The 18,324-nt window shown below is 42.9% G+C and overlaps 1 protein-coding gene across 1 annotated transcript in view; it reads left to right on the forward strand.

Moving 5' to 3' along the window:
• LOC121437306 (probable ubiquitin carboxyl-terminal hydrolase FAF-X) overlaps positions 1 to 18,324 on the forward strand; it is a 153,978-nt gene that overhangs the window by 22,148 nt on the left and 113,506 nt on the right. Inside the window, 3 exon segments of the mRNA XM_041637168.1 lie at positions 8,001 to 8,116; positions 8,310 to 8,561; positions 8,888 to 9,023. Of these exon segments, the coding sequence (XP_041493102.1) occupies positions 8,001 to 8,116; positions 8,310 to 8,561; positions 8,888 to 9,023 (504 nt within the window).

An 18,324-nucleotide genomic window follows, 5' to 3' on the forward strand; every position in this document is an offset into this window, starting at 1 on the left:
TCACTTTTATATTCTTTATTAAGTAATTTGTCTTAGTAGTCTGTCTGCTCTGTAGTTCCAGTATGTTTTCATACCATTCTTCTCTTGACTTATCTTTACTCTTCTGTCTTAAGCCATTTAACATAAAAGTTAGCACCTCAGGTAGCCTCCTGGCAGGTTACTACAAAATTATTTCTCCTTTTGATTCAACTGGGGTTTTTTTGGCACTATGTTTAATTTATTGTATGTTTAACCAATTTTCAAGGTTTTTATAAAGTTCTAACTCATACAGAGTTTACAAACTGAATTCATTTTACTTTCAGATAACATTAGGAATTTATAAACAAAAGTGGAAACAACCATAAACCTAGTAGTTTTAGTCTTTATTTAGTTTCTCATCTCTTAAAATTAGCAATAGCTTATACTGATTTATTTTTCAAGAATTTGACTTTTCTGTAGCATTGTTTAATGTTGTACTTTTTGTTTTGTTTTGGTGTGTATTTGTGTATGGGAGGGTGATATTTAACTGGAATTGGGTCCCGCACAACTACAGGTCAGTGTTAGGTATCCTTCTCAATTGCACTTCATTTTAACTTTTGACTTAGGAGCGTTCCATGAACCTGGAGGTCAGTGATAGACATGACAAGGTGACCATCAAGTCCTGGGCATCCTCCCGTCTGCATCATCATTGCTGGGAGTACAGTCACTTGCAGCCACACTTATGTTTTTTACATCAGTCTGGCCTGGCAAGCATTTTGCAGACTGAACATTTTTTGGAGTCCCTTTTCTATATAAATTCAGAAAATATTTCCCCTGCAGGTTCATTATTCTCTCTCCATTACTATTTCTATTTTCTCTTAAAATTGATTTTTAGAACAAAAGACTCACAGGCCTTTTTAATTAAACATGTTTATTTTTCCAATTTTTTAATTTTAAAATTCACCTTTTTGTTGTTGTTGTTTCTTTTTTTGTTTGTTTGTTTGTTTGTTTTAATTTATTTTTTTTATTGAGAAAAGGAGAAAAAAAACAAAAAAACAAGTTTCCACCTCCTCCCAGCCTCCCATTTCCCTCCCCCTCCTCCCACCCTACGCCCCCTCCTCCCACCTTTCTCCACCTCCCCCCACTCCTTTCCCTCTCCCTCTCCAGTCCAAAGATCAGTCAGGGTTTTCTGTCCTGTGGTAAGACCTAGGACCTCCCACCTCCGTCCATATCTAGGAAGGTGAACATCCAAACTGGCTAGGCTCCCACAAAGCCATCACATTACCTAGGATCAAACCCCCGTGCCATTGTCCTTTGCGTCTCATCACCCCTCATTGTTCTCCATGTTCATGTTCAGAGAGTCCAGTTTTTTTTGTTTTTTTTTTGTATTTTTTTTCTTTTTTTAATTGCGAAAAGAAGAAAAAAAAAACATAAACAAAAAACAAGTTTCCACCTCCTCCCAGCCTCCCATTTCCCTTCCCCTCCTCCCACCCTTCTCCCCCTCCTCCCACCCTTTTCCCCCTCCCCCAACTCCTCTCCCCCTCCCTCTCCACAGAGCAGTCCAGGTTCCCTTCCCTGTGTTAAGTCCTAGGTCCTCCCTCCTCCGTCCATATCTAGGAAGGTGAACATCCAAACTGGCTAGGCTCCCACAAAGCCAGCACATTAAGTAGGATCAAAACCCCCTGCCATTGTCCTTGGTGTCTCATCAGCCCCCATTGTTCGCCATGCTCAGAGAGTCCAGTTTTATCCCATGCTTTTTCGGTCACAGTCCAGCTGGCCTTGGTGAGCTCCCCGTAGATCAGCTCCACTGTCTCAGTGGGTGGATGCACGCCTCGTGGTCCCGAATTCTTTGCTCATGTTCTCCCTCCTTCTGTTCCTCATTGGGACCTTGGGAGCTCAATCCAGTGCTCCAGTGTGCATCTCTGTCTCTATCTCCATCCATCACCAGATGAAGGTTCTATGATGATATGCAAGGTATTCGTCAGTATTGCTCTAGGATAGGGTCATTTCAGGTTCCCTATCCTCAACTGCCCAAGGAACTAATTGGGGACCTCAGCTTGGGCACCTGGGAGCCCCTCTAGGGTCAGGTCTCTTGCCAACCCTAAAGTGGCTCCCTTAACTAAGAATTGTGGTTCCGTGCTCCCCTGTCCAACCTTCCTTTATCCCAATCCTCCTGTTTTCCCAAGGCCCGACCTCCTTCCCTTCTAACTTTTCTCTCCCCATCTCCCCTTACCCCCATCCCACCCCACCAAGATCCCTATTTTCTCCCTGGCAATTTTGTCTACTTCCCTTAGCCAAGAGGATAACTATATGTTTTTCCTTGGGTTCCCCTTCTTACGTAGCTTCTTTAGATTCACCTATTGTAGACTCCGTGACCCTTATTTATGGCTAGAAACCAATTATGAGTGAGTACATCCCATGTTCATCTTTTCGGGTCTGGGATACCTCACTCAGGATAGTGTTTTCTATTTCCATTCATTTGCATGCAAAATTTGAGAAGTCATTGTTTTTTACCGGAGCATAGTACTCTAATGTGTAGATATTCCATACTTTCTTCATCCATTCTTCCATTGAAGGGCATCTAGGTTGTTTCCATGTTCTGGCTATTACAAATAATACTGCTATGAACATAGTTGAACAAATGCTTTTGTCATATGATAGGGCATCTCTTGGGTATATTCCCAAGAGTGGTATTGCTGGGTCCAGGGGTAGGTTGATCCCGAATTTCCTGAGAAACCGAAACACTGACTTCCATAGTGGTTGCACAAGATTGCATTCCCACCATCAATGGATGAGGGTACCCGTTCCTCCACAGCCTCTCCAGCAAAGGTTATCCTTGGTGTTTTTGACTTTAGCCATTCTGACAGGTGTAAGATGATATCTCAAAGTTGTTTTGATTTGCATTTCCCTGATTGCTAAGGAGGTTGAGCATGACCTTAAGTGTCTTTTGGCCATTTGAACTTCTTCTTTTGAGAATTCTCTGTTCAGATCAGTGCCCCATTTTTTAATTGGGTTAATTAGCATTTTAAAGTCTAGTTTCTTGAGTTCTCTATATATTTTGGATATCAGACCTTTGTCAGTTGCGGGGTTGGTAAAGATCTTCTCCCAGTCAGTAGGTTGCCTTTGTGTCTTAGTGACAGTGTCCTTTGCTTTGCAGAAGACTCTCAGTTTTAGTAGGTCCCATTTATTCAATGTTGCCCTTAATGTCTGTGCTTCTGGGGTTATACATAGGAAGCGATCTCCTGTGCCCATCTGTTCTAGGGTGTTTCCCACTTTCTCTTCTATCAGGTTCAGTGTGTTCGGGCTGATATTGAGGTCTTTAATCCATTTGGACTTGAGTTTTGTGCCTGGTGAAAGATGTGGGTCTATTTTCATTCTTCTACAGGTTGACATCCAGATGTGCCAGCACCATTTGTTGAAGATGCTTTCTTTCTTCCATTGTATACTTTTGGCTCCTTTATCAAAAATGAGGTGTTCATAGGTTTGTGGGTTAAAATCCGGGTCTTCTATACGATTCCATTGGTCGACTTCTCTGTTTTTATGCCAGTACCACACTGTTTTCATTACTGTAGCTCTGTAATAGAGTTTGAAGTCAGGGATGGTAATGCCTCCAGAAGATCCTTTATTGTATAGGATTGTTTTGGCTATCCTGGGTTTTTTTGTTTTTCCATATAAAGTTGATTATTGTCCTCTCCAGATCTGTGAAGAATTTTGATGGGATCTTGATGGGGATTGCATTGAATCTATAAATTGCCTTTGGTAGAATTGCCATTTTTACTATGTTGATCCTCCCAATCCAAGAGCAAGGTAGATCCATCCATTTTTTGGTATCCTCTTCAATTTCTTTCTTCAATGCCTTAAAGTTCTTGTCAAATAGATCTTTCACTTCCTTAATTAGATTTACCCCAAGATATTTTATGCTGTTTGTGGCTATCGTGAATGGTGAAGCTTCTCTGATTTTCCTCTCTGCTTCCCTACCCTATCCTTTGTGTATAAGAGGGCGACTGATTTTTTGGAGTTGATTTTGTATCCTGCCACATTACTAAAGGTGTTTAACAGCTGTAAAAGTTCTTTGGAGGAGTTTTGGGGGTCGCTTATGTAAACTATCATATCATCTGCGAATCACGAAAGTTTAACTTCTTCCTTTCCAATTCGAATCCCCTTGATCCCATTATGATGTCTTATTGCTATTGCTAGAACTTCAAGTACTATATTGAAGAGGTATGGCGAGAGTGGACATCCTTGTTGTGTTCCTGAGTTAAGCGGGATGGCTTTGAGTTTCTCTCTGTTTAATTTGATGTTAGCTGTCGGCTTGGTGTATATAGCTTTTATTATATTTAGGTATGACCCTTGTATCCCTAATCTCTCCAAGACTTTTAACATAAATGGATGTTGAATTTTGTCGAATGCTTTTTCAGCATCTAATGAGATGATCATATGCTTATTTTCTTTCAGTTTATTTATATGCTGGATTACATTGATAGATTTTCGTATGTTGAACCAGCCCTGCATCTCAGGAATGAAGCCTACTTGATCATAATGGATAATATTTCGGATGTGTTCTTGGATTCGGATTGCCAGTATTTTGTTGAGGATTTTTGCGTCGATGTTCATGAGTGAGATTGGCCTGTAATTCTCTTTTCTGGTTGAGTCTTTGTGTGGTTTTGGTATCAGAGTAACTGTAGCTTCATAAAAGGAATTAGGTAATGACCCTTCTGTTTCTATATTGTGGAATACATTAAGGAGTATAGGTATTAGATCTTCATGAAGTTCTGGTAGAATTCCTCATTGAAACCATCTGGTCCTGGGCTTTTTTTGGTAGGGAGGTTTTTGATAACAGCTTCTAATTCTTCGCGACCAACAGGTCTGTTTAGATTGTTCACCTGGTCCTGGTGTAACTTTGGTATATGGTATTTATCTAAAAAAGTGTCCATTTCTTTTACATTTTCCAGTTTTGTGTTATACAGGCTTTTGTAATAAGATCTGATGATTCTCTGAATTTCCTCTGTGTCTGTGGTTATGTCCCCCTTTTCATTTCTGATCTTATTAGTTTGCGTATTCTCTCTCTGCCGTTTGATTAGTTTGGATAGGGGTTTATCAATCTTGTTGATTTTCTCCAGGAACCAGCTTTTTGTTTCATTGATTCTTTGGATTGTTTTCTGTGTTTCTACTTTGTTGATTTCAGCCCTCAGTTTGATTATTTCCAGTCTTCTACTCCTCCTAGGTGAGTCTGCTTCTTTATTTTCTAGAGCTTCCAGGTGGGCTGTTAGGTCTTCAATATGAGCTTTCTCTGTTTTCTTTAAGTGGGCACTTAGTGCTATGAAATTTCCTCTTAGGACTGCTTTCATAGTGTCCCATAAGTTTGAGTATGTTGTTTCTTTATTTTCATTGAATTCAAGGAAGACTTTAATTTCTTTCTTAATTTCTTCCTTAATCCAGGTATGGTTCAGTAGTTGACTGTTCAGTTTCCATGAGTTTGTAGGCTTTCTGGGGGTAGCATTGTTGTTGAATTCTAACTTTAATCCATGGTGATCTGATAAGACACAGGTGGTTACTAATATTTTTTTGTAACTGTGTAAGTTCGCTTTGTTACCAAGTATGTGGTCAATTTTTGAGAAGGTTCCATGAGCTGCAGAGAAGAAGGTATATTCTTTCCTCTTTGGGTGGAATAATCTATAGATGTCTGTTAAGTCAATTTGCTTCATTACCTCCATTAATTCTCTAATTTCTCTGTTAGGTTTCTGTTTGATTGACCTGTCCATTGGTGAGAGAGGAGTGTTGAAGTCTCTTACTATTAGTGTGTGTGGTTTGATGGCTGCCTTGAGTTTTAGTAATGTTTCTTTTACATACGTGGGCGCTTTTATATTAGGGGCGTAGATTTTCAGGATTGAGACTTTATCCTGATGAATTGTTCCTGTTATGAGTATAAAATGCCCCTCTCCATCTCTTCTGATTGATTTAAGTTTGAAGTCAACTTTGTTAGAAATTAGGATGGCCACAGGTGCTTGTTTCTTAGGTCCATTTGCTTGATAAGTCTTTTCCCAGCCCTTTACTCTGAGTAGGTGCCTGTCTTTCTGGTTGAGGTGTGTTTCTTGTAGACAGCAGAATGTTGGATCCTGTTTTCGTATCCAATCCCTTAGCCTGTGCCTTTTTATAGGTGAGTTGAGCCCATTGACATTAAGTGATATTAATGACCAGTGGTTGTTAACTCCGGTCACTTTTTTAGTAGTAGGGTTTGTGTGTTTCCCTTCTTTGAGTTGCGCTGGTGAAAGGTCTCTAGATGACTGAGTTATTGTGGGCATTGTTGGACTCCTTGGTTAGTGATTTTCCTTCTATAATTTTCTGTAAGGCTGGATTTGTGGCTACGTATTGTTTAAATTTGTTTTTATCCTGGAAAATTTTGTTTTCTCCATTTATAGTGAACGAAAGCTTGGCTGGAAATAGTAGTCTGGGCTTGCATCCATGATCTCTTAGTTTTTGCAGTACATCTATCCAGGACCTTCTGGCTTTCATGGTTTCCACAGAGAAGTCAGGTGTAAGTCTGATAGGTTTACCTTTATAAGTAACTTGGCCTTTTTCCTTTGCGGCTCTTAATATTCTTTCTTTATTCTGTATATTTTGTGTTTTGATTATTATATGGCGAGGGGATGTTTTTTTTTTTTGAGACAGGGTTTCTCTGTGGCTTTGGAGCCTGTCCTGGAACTCGCTCTGTAGACCAGGCTGGTCTCGAACTCACAGAGATCCGCCTGCCTCTGCCTCCCGAGTGCTGGGATTAAAGGCGTGCGCCACCATCGCCCGGCGGGATGTTTTTTTTTTTTGATCCAGCCTATTTGGTGTTCTGTATGCTTCTTGAACCTTCATAGGTACCTCTTTCTTCAGGTTGGGAAAGTTTTCTTCTATAATTTTATTAAGTATATTTTCTGTACCGTTGAGCTGCACTTCTTCTCGTTTTTCTACTCCAATTATTCTTAGGTTTGGTCTTTTTATTTTGTCCCAAATTTCCTGAATGTTTTGTGATGAGAATTTGTTTGTTTTGCTGTTTTCTTTGATCAGTGTGTTTATTTTCTCTATGGTGTCTTCAGTGTCTGATATTCTCTCTTCTATCTCTTGTAATCTGTTGTTAGTACTTGTCTCTGTCGTTCCTGTTCGTTTACCCAGATTTTCCATCTCCATTCTTCCCTCGGTTTGTGCTTTCTTCATTGCTTCCATTTCATTCTTCATGTCTTGAACCGCTTTCCTAACCTGTTTGATTGCTTTTTCTTGTTTCTCTTGGTTTTCTTGCGTGTCTTTGAGCGATTTCCTCTACCTTTTTGTTTGTAATCTCTTATTGTTTATGGCAGTTTTCACCTCCTGTTTAAGGTCCTCTATTATTTTCATATAGTTCACTTTTGAGTCGATTTCTTCTATTTCTTCAGGAATAGGGTGTACAATTCTTCTTATTTCGGGATCCCTGGTTTCTGGTGGTGTCATGTTGCCTTTCAGGTTGTTGGAGGAGTTCTTGTATTGGCGCCTTCCCATCTCTTCCTTCAAATGGAGCCAGGAGAGGCCTGGTCTCTTGGTCCAGCCTTTGCTGTGATTGACTCTCTGGGTATATCTCTTCAGTGTAGAAGCAGGAACTGTTTGTTTGTTTTTTGAGACAGAGTTTCTCTGTAACTTTGGAGCCTGGAATTAGCTCTTGTAGACCAGGCTGGTCTCAAACTCACAGAGATCTATCTGTCTACCTCTTCTTCCCGAGTGCTTAGGTTAAAGGCATGTGCCACCACCGACCAGCTAAAACTTACTTCTTAAATGTAGAAAATGTTAGCTGATCAAAGCCCAATATTTTGCTCGTAATATATATGCAATTTAAAAAGTTAACTCTTTCTGAGCAAAAATATAAAAAGAAACAGTCACTCTTAAAGGGTCTTCCTAAACAAGTAAATCATATATGTGTGATTTTATAACAGTGTTTGGCTTATAATTATATATTGTCTGTTTTAAAACATAAATTTTAGGTAGTAATTTCTTAAAGAAGTAATTTAATGCTTATCATTCACTTACAGGGTTGGTTAGTGGATCTTATTAACACATTTGGCACATTAGATGGTTTCCAGATTTTGCATGATCGTTTCATTACTGGATCAGCATTAACAATTCAAACAATTTCAGCTCTAATTAAGTAAGTTATATTTTAAGATATTTTCAGCATAATATACAAGTTGCTCTTATTTACTTGGAAATAATTGAGTTTTAATTCTTAAATGTTTTTTTTCTGAATTTAGCATGATTTGCTTGTACGTATTGAAACTAATTTGAAAACTAGACTGTAGAAGAAAAATTGGATATTAAAGTTTTGTGTTCCCTCTTTTCAGGCCTTTTGGACAGTGCTATGAGTTTCTCACTCAACACACTTTAAGAAAGTACTTCATCCCAGTTATTGAGGTAGTTCCACAATTATTACAAAAAATAACTAATGAAGAACTGAAATGAGAAGCAAAGAGTGAAGTGAAAAATGATGCCATTTCAATGATTATTAAATCTCTAAAGAGTTTAGCCTCAAGAATTCCAGGACAAGAAGAAACTATTAGAAATTTAGACATTCTTAGGTTAAAAATGATACTCAGGTGAGATACTTTTTACCTATAGTTACTGTTACTGTGATTTATGTTGTTGCCTATTCGGTGATTGCATATTGAATTTAGGATCCTGTATGATAGGCAGCCATTTTACCAATTTGAAAAAAAATGGTTTGTTTGGATTTGGGTTTTTATTGTTTGTTTTGGGGTTGTAACAGTCTATGCTGGCTATGAATTCACTGTGTAACCCTGGCTTTCATTTTGTGATACTCCCACTTCAGTCTTTAGAGTTGCTTTTGTGTTATGCATGTGGCACTAGCCCTTTGCTATTCCTATGGATCATGAAAAATTATTATTGATTACAATTTTTATAGATTGCTGCAGATTTCTTCTTTTAATGGAAAGATGAATGCACTGAATGAAATTAACAAGATGCTGTCAAGTGTATCATATTATACACATCAACATGGTAATTCTGAGGAAGAATGGCTAACCGCTGAACAAATGGCAGTAAGCTCCATTTTTTTATATAATCGAAACATACTTGCCTCTTTATTTTTTTGTGTATAGGGCTGGAATTTCTGAGGACAGTTTATGAGACTCAGTTTTCTGCCTGTCAATCTGGGATCTAATGACCAAACTTGGCAGCAAACTCCAAGTGTTTATTACTTCTACCACAAAACAAAAAAATAATAAGGCCTGGAGAGATGACTTAATGGCTTCGAGCACATTTGTTGTGCTTCCAGAGCCATTGGTTTCCAGTTGCCGCAAATATCTCTAATTCTAATTTGAGGGAATCACACACCCTCTTTTAGACAACCAGGGAATGCTTCAAACATAATATACACATGGTTCACTAACATATGATAAAAACACACTGTATACACAAATAAGTAAACTCTTAAAATTAAAACTGCTGAACTTTTTAAGTTGATAAACAATGGATTGGTAAGAACGTTAAGTAACTTACTGTATCTTTTGTGAATGTGTACTGAATATAGGTGACTTGTTTAAATTAAAGAGAAAACTTCTGGAATCTAGTGAATGAGTATTCTATGGAATCACTTAAAACATTTTAATTTGAAGTGAATAGCAGTTATAAAAACTTGAATTATAATTTAATATGAGTACTGTTTATACATATTTGTGAAGAATAATCATTGTCTTACAAGAGTCTTAATTACCAGATTGACTCAGAACTTTGAGGGCTTTTTTTTCTTAACTGTTGTGAAAATAGTATATACCTAAGACAAAGACTTTGACTAAGGATTTATTTAAGCTCAGATTTTATGTTTATATCGATAAATTAAATTAGCATCTCTCAACAATGCAAAAGAAGAAGCATTTTGGCCCAGCGCAGCCTATCTGGGCGCTGGGTCCGAGTACCCGGGGCTCCCGGGCGGGCAGCAGTTCCTTTGTTTCTGTGGCCTGCCTGCACCAAGCGGGGTAGGCGCTTTGTCTGCGAGCTGCCCAACCAGCACGGAGGCCTGATCTTTCGGCGCCAGGAGACCCAGCATTGGGGTGAGTTTCTGGCCCACGGCGCCAGCCTGGGACGGGGAGCTCGGGGGTTTCTTGGCCCCCTGTCCTGCTTGGGCTCTCTGCAGGGCCTCTACTCCCCGGGTGCTGCCTCTTTCTTCCTGGCCCACCCAGCTTCCGTCCAGAGCCCTCCCCACTTCGCCCCCACTACCCTCTTTTGGCGCGTGGCATCGCCCAGCGCAGCCTATCTGGGCGCTGGGTCCGAGTACCCGGGGCTCCCGGGCGGGCAGCAGTTCCTTTGTTTCTGTGGCCTGCCTGCACCAAGCCGGGTAGGCGCTTTGTCTGCGAGCTGCCCAACCAGCACGGAGGCCTGATCTTTCGGCGCCAGGAGACCCAGCATTGGGGTGAGTTTCTGGCCCACGGCGCCAGCCTGGGACGGGGAGCTCGGGGGTTTCTTGGCCCCCTGTCCTGCTTGGGCTCTCTGCAGGGCCTCTACTCCCCGGGTGCTGCCTCTTTCTTCCTGGCCCACCCAGCTTCCGTCCAGAGCCCTCCCCACTTCGCCCCCACTACCCTCTTTTGGCGCGTGGCATCGCCCAGCGCAGCCTATCTGGGCGCTGGGTCCGAGTACCCGGGGCTCCCGGGCGGGCAGCAGTTCCTTTGTTTCTGTGGCCTGCCTGCACCAAGCGGGGTAGGCGCTTTGTCTGCGAGCTGCCCAACCAGCACGGAGGCCTGATCTTTCGGCGCCAGGAGACCCAGCATTGGGGTGAGTTTCTGGCCCACGGCGCCAGCCTGGGACGGGGAGCTCGGGGGTTTCTTGGCCCCCTGTCCTGCTTGGGCTCTCTGCAGGGCCTCTACTCCCCGGGTGCTGCCTCTTTCTTCCTGGCCCACCCAGCTTCCGTCCAGAGCCCTCCCCACTTCGCCCCCACTACCCTCTTTTGGCGCGTGGCATCGCCCAGCGCAGCCTATCTGGGCGCTGGGTCCGAGTACCCGGGGCTCCCGGGCGGGCAGCAGTTCCTTTGTTTCTGTGGCCTGCCTGCACCAAGCCAGGTAGGCGCTTTGTCTGCGAGCTGCCCAACCAGCACGGAGGCCTGATCTTTCGGCGCCAGGAGACCCAGCATTGGGGTGAGTTTCTGGCCCACGGCGCCAGCCTGGGACGGGGAGCTCGGGGGTTTCTTGGCCCCCTGTCCTGCTTGGGCTCTCTGCAGGGCCTCTACTCCCCGGGTGCTGCCTCTTTCTTCCTGGCCCACCCAGCTTCCGTCCAGAGCCCTCCCCACTTCGCCCCCACTACCCTCTTTTGGCGCGTGGCATCGCCCAGCGCAGCCTATCTGGGCGCTGGGTCCGAGTACCCGGGGCTCCCGGGCGGGCAGCAGTTCCTTTGTTTCTGTGGCCTGCCTGCACCAAGCCAGGTAGGCGCTTTGTCTGCGAGCTGCCCAACCAGCACGGAGGCCTGATCTTTCGGCGCCAGGAGACCCAGCATTGGGGTGAGTTTCTGGCCCACGGCGCCAGCCTGGGACGGGGAGCTCGGGGGTTTCTTGGCCCCCTGTCCTGCTTGGGCTCTCTGCAGGGCCTCTACTCCCCGGGTGCTGCCTCTTTCTTCCTGGCCCACCCAGCTTCCGTCCAGAGCCCTCCCCACTTCGCCCCCACTACCCTCTTTTGGCGCGTGGCATCGCCCAGCGCAGCCTATCTGGGCGCTGGGTCCGAGTACCCGGGGCTCCCGGGCGGGCAGCAGTTCCTTTGTTTCTGTGGCCTGCCTGCACCAAGCGGGGTAGGCGCTTTGTCTGCGAGCTGCCCAACCAGCACGGAGGCCTGATCTTTCGGCGCCAGGAGACCCAGCATTGGGGTGAGTTTCTGGCCCACGGCGCCAGCCTGGGACGGGGAGCTCGGGGGTTTCTTGGCCCCCTGTCCTGCTTGGGCTCTCTGCAGGGCCTCTACTCCCCGGGTGCTGCCTCTTTCTTCCTGGCCCACCCAGCTTCAGTCCAGAGCCCTCCCCACTTCGCCCCCACTACCCTCTTTTGGCGCGTGGCATCGCCCAGCGCAGCCTATCTGGGCGCTGGGTCCGAGTACCCGGGGCTCCCGGGCGGGCAGCAGTTCCTTTGTTTCTGTGGCCTGCCTGCACCAAGCGGGGTAGGCGCTTTGTCTGCGAGCTGCCCAACCAGCACGGAGGCCTGATCTTTCGGCGCCAGGAGACCCAGCATTGGGGTGAGTTTCTGGCCCACGGCGCCAGCCTGGGACGGGGAGCTCGGGGGTTTCTTGGCCCCCTGTCCTGCTTGGGCTCTCTGCAGGGCCTCTACTCCCCGGGTGCTGCCTCTTTCTTCCTGGCCCACCCAGCTTCCGTCCAGAGCCCTCCCCACTTCGCCCCCACTGCCCTCTTTTGGCGCGTGGCATCGCCCAGCCCAGCCTATCTGGGCGCTGAGTCCGAGTACCCGGGGCTCCCGGGGGGGCAGCAGTTCCTTTGTTTCTGTGGCCTGCCTGCACCAAGCGGGGTAGGCGCTTTGTCTGCGAGCTGCCCAACCAGCACGGAGGCCTGATCTTTCGGCGCCAGGAGACCCAGCATTGGGAGAGCCAACATTGGGGAGAGACAGCGTTTGGTAGGCAAGGAGACCTAATCCGGTAAAAGAAGATCCATAGGGAGCATTTGGAAGAAGAGATGGGCCGACGTCAAGGCAAGAATTCGCCCAACAAGCTGAAAAGCAACATGAAGCTACCAGAAACAAGCGACCCCACAACGGGAGGACAAGAACCCCTTAATCAAGAGGAAGGAGAAAAGATTGACTTCATGAAAGTGATTGACACCCTTAAACAGCATGTAAAAAACGCCCTTATAGAAATGGATGAGAAATATAACAGAAAGTTTGAAGAATTGAATAAATCAGTGAATGATACCCTAGAAAACCAAGGAAAAACAATCAAACAGATAATGGAAACAGTTCAAGACCTGAAAACTGAAATGGAGGCAAAGAAGAAAACACAAACAGAGGGCCGTCTGGACATGGAAAATCTAGGTAAACGAATAGAGACTACAGAAACAAGCATAACCAGCAGAATACAAGAGATAGAAGAAAGACTCTCGGATTCTGAAGATACCATAGAGAAAATAAACACACTGATCAAAGAAAACAGCAAGTCCAACAAACTCTCATCACAAAACATTCAGGAAATATGGGACACAATAAAGAGACCAAACCTAAGAATAATAGGAGTAGAAGAAGGAGAAGAAGGGCAGCTCAATGGTCCAGAAAATCTATTTAATAAAATTATAGAAGAAAACTTTCCCAACCTAAGGAAAGATTTTCCTATGAAGGTGCAAGAAGCATACAGAACACCGAATAGGCTGGATCAAAAAAAAACATCCCCTCGCCATATAATTATCAAAACACAAAGCATACAGAATAAGGAAAGAATATTAAGAGCTGCAAAGGAAAAAGGCCAAATTACTTATAAAGGTAAACCTATCAGACTTACACCTGACTTCTCCATGGAAACCATGAAAGCCAGAAGGTCCTGGATAGATGTACTGCAGAAACTGAGAGACCATGGGTGCAAGCCCAGATTACTATACCCAGCCAAGCTTTCATTCACTATAAATGGAGAAAATAAAATTTTCCAGGATAAAAACAAATTTAAACAATACGCAGCCACAAATCCAGCCTTACAGAAAGTAATTGAAGGAAAATCACTAACCAAGGAGTCCAACAATGACCACAATAACTCAGACATCTAGAGACCCTTCACCAACACAAAACAAAGAAGGGAAACACACAAACTCTACGACTAAAAAAAAATGACCGGAGTTAACAACCACTGGTCATTAATATCACTTAATGTCAATGGACTCAACTCACCTATAAAAAGGCACAGGCTAAGAGATTGGATAAGAAAACAGGATCCAACATTCTGCTGTTTACAAGAAACACACCTCAACCACAAAGACAGGCACCTACTCAGAGTAAAGGGCTGGGAAAAGGCCTATCAAGCAAATGGACCTAAGAAACAGGCAGGTGTGGCCATACTAATCTCTAACAAAGTTGACTTTAAACTTAAATCAATCAGAAGAGATGGAGAGGGGCATTTTATACTCATAACAGGAACAGTTCATCAGGATGAAGTCTCAATCCTGAACATCTATGCCCCTAATATAAAAGCACCCACGTACATAAAAGAAACATTGCTAAAATTCAAGGCAGCCATCAAACCGCACACACTAATAGTAGGAGACTTCAACACTCCTCTCTCACCAATGGACAGGTCAATCAAACAGGAACCTAACAGAGAAATAAGAGAATTAGTGGAGGTAATGAATCAAATGGACTTAACAGACATCTATAGAACATTCCATCCAAATAGGAAAGAATATACCTTCTTCTCTGCAGCTCATGGAACCTTCTCGAAAATCGACCACATAGTCGGTAACAAAGCAAACATCCACAGTTACAAAAAAATATTAGTAACCACCTGTGTCTTATCAGATCACCATGGATTAAAGTTAGAATTCAACAATAATGCTACCCCCAGAAAGCATACAAAGTCATGGAAACTGAACAGTCAACTATTGAACCATAGCTGGATTAAGGAAGAAATAAAGAAAGAAATTAAAGTCTTCCTGGAATTCAATGAAAATAAAGAAACAACATACTCAAACTTATGGGACACTATGAAAGCAGTCCTAAGAGGAAAGTTCATAGCACTAAATGCCCACTTAAAGAAAACAGAGAAAGCTCACATTGGAGACTTAACAGCCCACCTGAAAGCTCTAGAAAAAAAAGAAGCAGACTCACCTAGGAGGAGTAGAAGACTGGAAATAATCAAAATGAGGGCTGAAATCAACAAAATAGAAACACAGAAAATAATACAAAAAATCAATGAAACAAAAAGCTGGTTCCTGGAGAAAATCAACAAGATTGACAAACCACTATCCAAGCTAATCAAACGGCAGAGAGAGAATTTGCAAATTAATAAGATCAGAAATGAAAAGGGGGACATAACCACAGACACAGAGGAAATTCAGAGAATCATTAGATCTTACTACAAAAGCCTATATGCCACAAAATTGCAAAATGTAAAGGAAATGGATACTTTTTTAGATAAATATCATATACCAAAGTTAAATCAGGACCTGGTGAACAATCTAAATAGACCTGTTAGTCGCGAAGAATTAGAAGAGGTTATCAAAAACCTCCCTACCAAAAAAAGCCCAGGACCAGATGGTTTCAATGCGGAATTCTACCAGATCTTCCAAGAAGATCTAATACCTATACTCCTTAATGTATTCCACAAGATAGAAACAGAAGGGTCATTACCAAACTCCTTTTATGAAGCCACAATTACTCTGATACCAAAACCACTCAAAGACTCAACCAGGAAAGAGAACTACAGGCCAATCTCACTCATGAATATCGACGCAAAAATCCTCAACAAAATACTGGCAAATCGAATCCAAGAACACATCCGAAAAATTATCCATTATGATCAAGTAGGCTTCATTCCTGAGATGCAGGGCTGGTTCAACATACGAAAATCTATCAATGTAATCCAGCATATAAATAAACTGAAAGAAAAAAACCATATGATCATTTCATTAGATGCTGAAAAAGCATTTGACAAAATTCAACATCCATTTATGTTAAAAGTCTTGGAGAGATTAGGGATACAAGGGTCATACCTAAATATAATAAAAGCTATATACAGCAAGCCGACAGCTAACATCAAATTAAACGGAGAGAAACTCAAAGCCATCCCACTTAACTCAGGAACACGACAAGGCTGTCCACTCTCCCCATACCTCTTCAATATAGTGCTTGAAGTTCTAGCAATAGCAATAAGACAACATAATGGAATCAAGGGGATTCGAATTGGAAAGGAAGAAGTTAAACTTTCGTTATTTGCAGATGATATGATAGTGTACATAAGCGACCCCAAAAACTCCACCAAAGAACTCCTACAGCTGATAAACAGCTTTAGTAATGTGGCAGGATACAAGATCAACTCCAAAAAATCAGTCGCCCTCTTATACACAAAGGATATGGAAGCAGAGAGGGAAATCAGAGAAGCTTCACCATTCACAATAGCCAAAAACAGCATAAAATATCTTGGGGTACATCTAACCAAGGAAGTGAAAGATCTATTTGACAAGAACTTTAAGGCATTGAAGAAAGAAATTGAAGTGGATACCAAAAAATGGATGGACCTCCCTTGCTCTTGGATTGGTAGGATCAACATAGTAAAAATGGCAATTCTACCAAAGGCTATTTATAGATTCAATGCAATCCCCATCAAGATCCCATCAAAATTCTTCACAGATCTGGAGAGGACAATAATCAACTTTATATGGAAAAACAAAAAACCCAGGATACCCAAAACAATCCTATACAATAAAGGATCTTCTGGAGGCATTACCATCCCTGACTTCAAACTCTATTACAGAGCTACAGTAATGAAAACAGTGTGGTACTGGCATAAAAACAGAGAAGTCGACCAATGGAATCGTATAGAAGACCCGGATTTTATCCCACAAACCTATGAACACCTGATTTTCGATAAAGGAGCTAAAAGTATAAAATGGAAGAAAGAAAGCATCTTCAACAAATGGTGCTGGCACAACTGGATGTCATCTTGTAGAAGAATGAAAATAGACCCTTATCTATCACCGTGCACAAAACTCAAGTCCAAATGGATTAAAGACCTCAATATCAGCCCGAACACACTGAACCTGATAGAAGAGAAAGTGGGAAGTACCCTACAGGAGCTGGGCACAGGAGATCGCTTCCTATGTATAACCCCAGAAGCACAGACATTAAGGGCAACATTGAATAAATGGGACCTACTTAAACTGAGAAGCTTCTGTAAAGCAAAGGACATAGTCAATAAGACACAAAGGCAACCTACTGATTGGGAGAAGATCTTCACCAACCCCACAACAGACAAAGGTCTGATCTCCAAAATATATAAGGAACTCAAGAAACTAGACTTTAAAATGCTAATTAACCCAATTAAAAAATGGGGCACTGAACTGAACAGAGAATTCTCAGCAGAGGAAGTTCAAATGGCCAAAAGACACTTAAAGTCGTGCTCAACTTCCTTAGCAATCAGGGAAATGCAAATCAAAACAACTTTGAGATATCATCTTACACCTGTCAGAATGGCTAAAGTCAAAAACACCAAGGATAACCTTTGCTGGAGAGGCTGTGGAGGAACGGGTACCCTCATCCATTGCTGGTGGGAATGCCATCTTGTGCAACCACTGTGGAAGTCAGTGTTTCGGTTTCTCAGGAAATTCGGGATCAACTTACCCCTGGACCCAGCAATACCACTCCTGGGAATATACCCAAGAGATGCTCTATCATATGACAAAAGCATTTGTTCAACTATGTTCATAGCTGTATTATTTGTAATAGCCAGAACCTGGAAACAACCTAGATGCCCTTCAATGGAAGAATGGATGAAGAAAGTATGGAATATATACACGCTAGAGTACTACGCTGCGGTAAAAAACAATGACTTCTCGAATTTTGCAGGCAAATGGATGGAAATAGAAAACACTATCCTGAGTGAGGTGTCCCAGACCCAAAAAGATGAACATGGGATGTACTCGCTCATAATTGGTTTCTAGCCATAAATTAGCGCCACGGAGTCTACAATAGGTGAACCTAAAGAAGCTAAGTAAGAAGGTGAACCCAAGGAAAAACATATAGTTATCCTCTTGGCTAAGAACCTTCATCTGGTGATGGATGGAGACAGAGACAGACCCACACTGGAGCACTGGACTGAGCTCCCAAGGTCCCAATGAGGAGCAGAAGGAGGGAGAACATGAGCAAAGAAGTCGGGACCACGAGGCGTGCACCCACCCACTGAGACAGTGGAGCTGATCTACTGGGAGCTCACCAAGGCCAGCTGGACTGTGACCGAAAAAGCATGGGATAAAACCGGACTCTCTGAACATGGCGAACAATGCGGGCTGATGAGACGCCAAGGACAATGGCTCGGGGTTTTGATCCTACTTAATGTGCTGGCTTTGTGGAAGCCTAGCCAGTTTGGATGTTCACCTTCCTAGATATGGACGGAGGGGGGAGGACCTAGGACTTACCACAGGGCAGGGAACCTGGACTGCTCTGTGGACTGGAGAGGGAGGGGGAGAGGAGTGGGGGGAGGGGTAGAAGGGTGGGAGGAGGGGGAGAAGGGTGGGAGGAGGGGGAGGGAAATGGGAGGCTGGGAGGAGGTGGAAACTTGTTTTTTGTTTATGTTTTTTTTTCTTCTTTTCTTAATAAAATAAATTATTTAAAAAAAAAAAGAAGAAGCATTTTTTGTTATAAATTAATGTGACATTTATGAGGTATTTGAA

The sequence above is a fragment of the Microtus oregoni genome, unplaced genomic scaffold (assembly GCF_018167655.1).
Source record: "Microtus oregoni isolate MIOR12 unplaced genomic scaffold, Mior012 000051F_ref0000332, whole genome shotgun sequence".
Lineage (NCBI taxonomy): Eukaryota > Metazoa > Chordata > Mammalia > Rodentia > Cricetidae > Microtus > Microtus oregoni.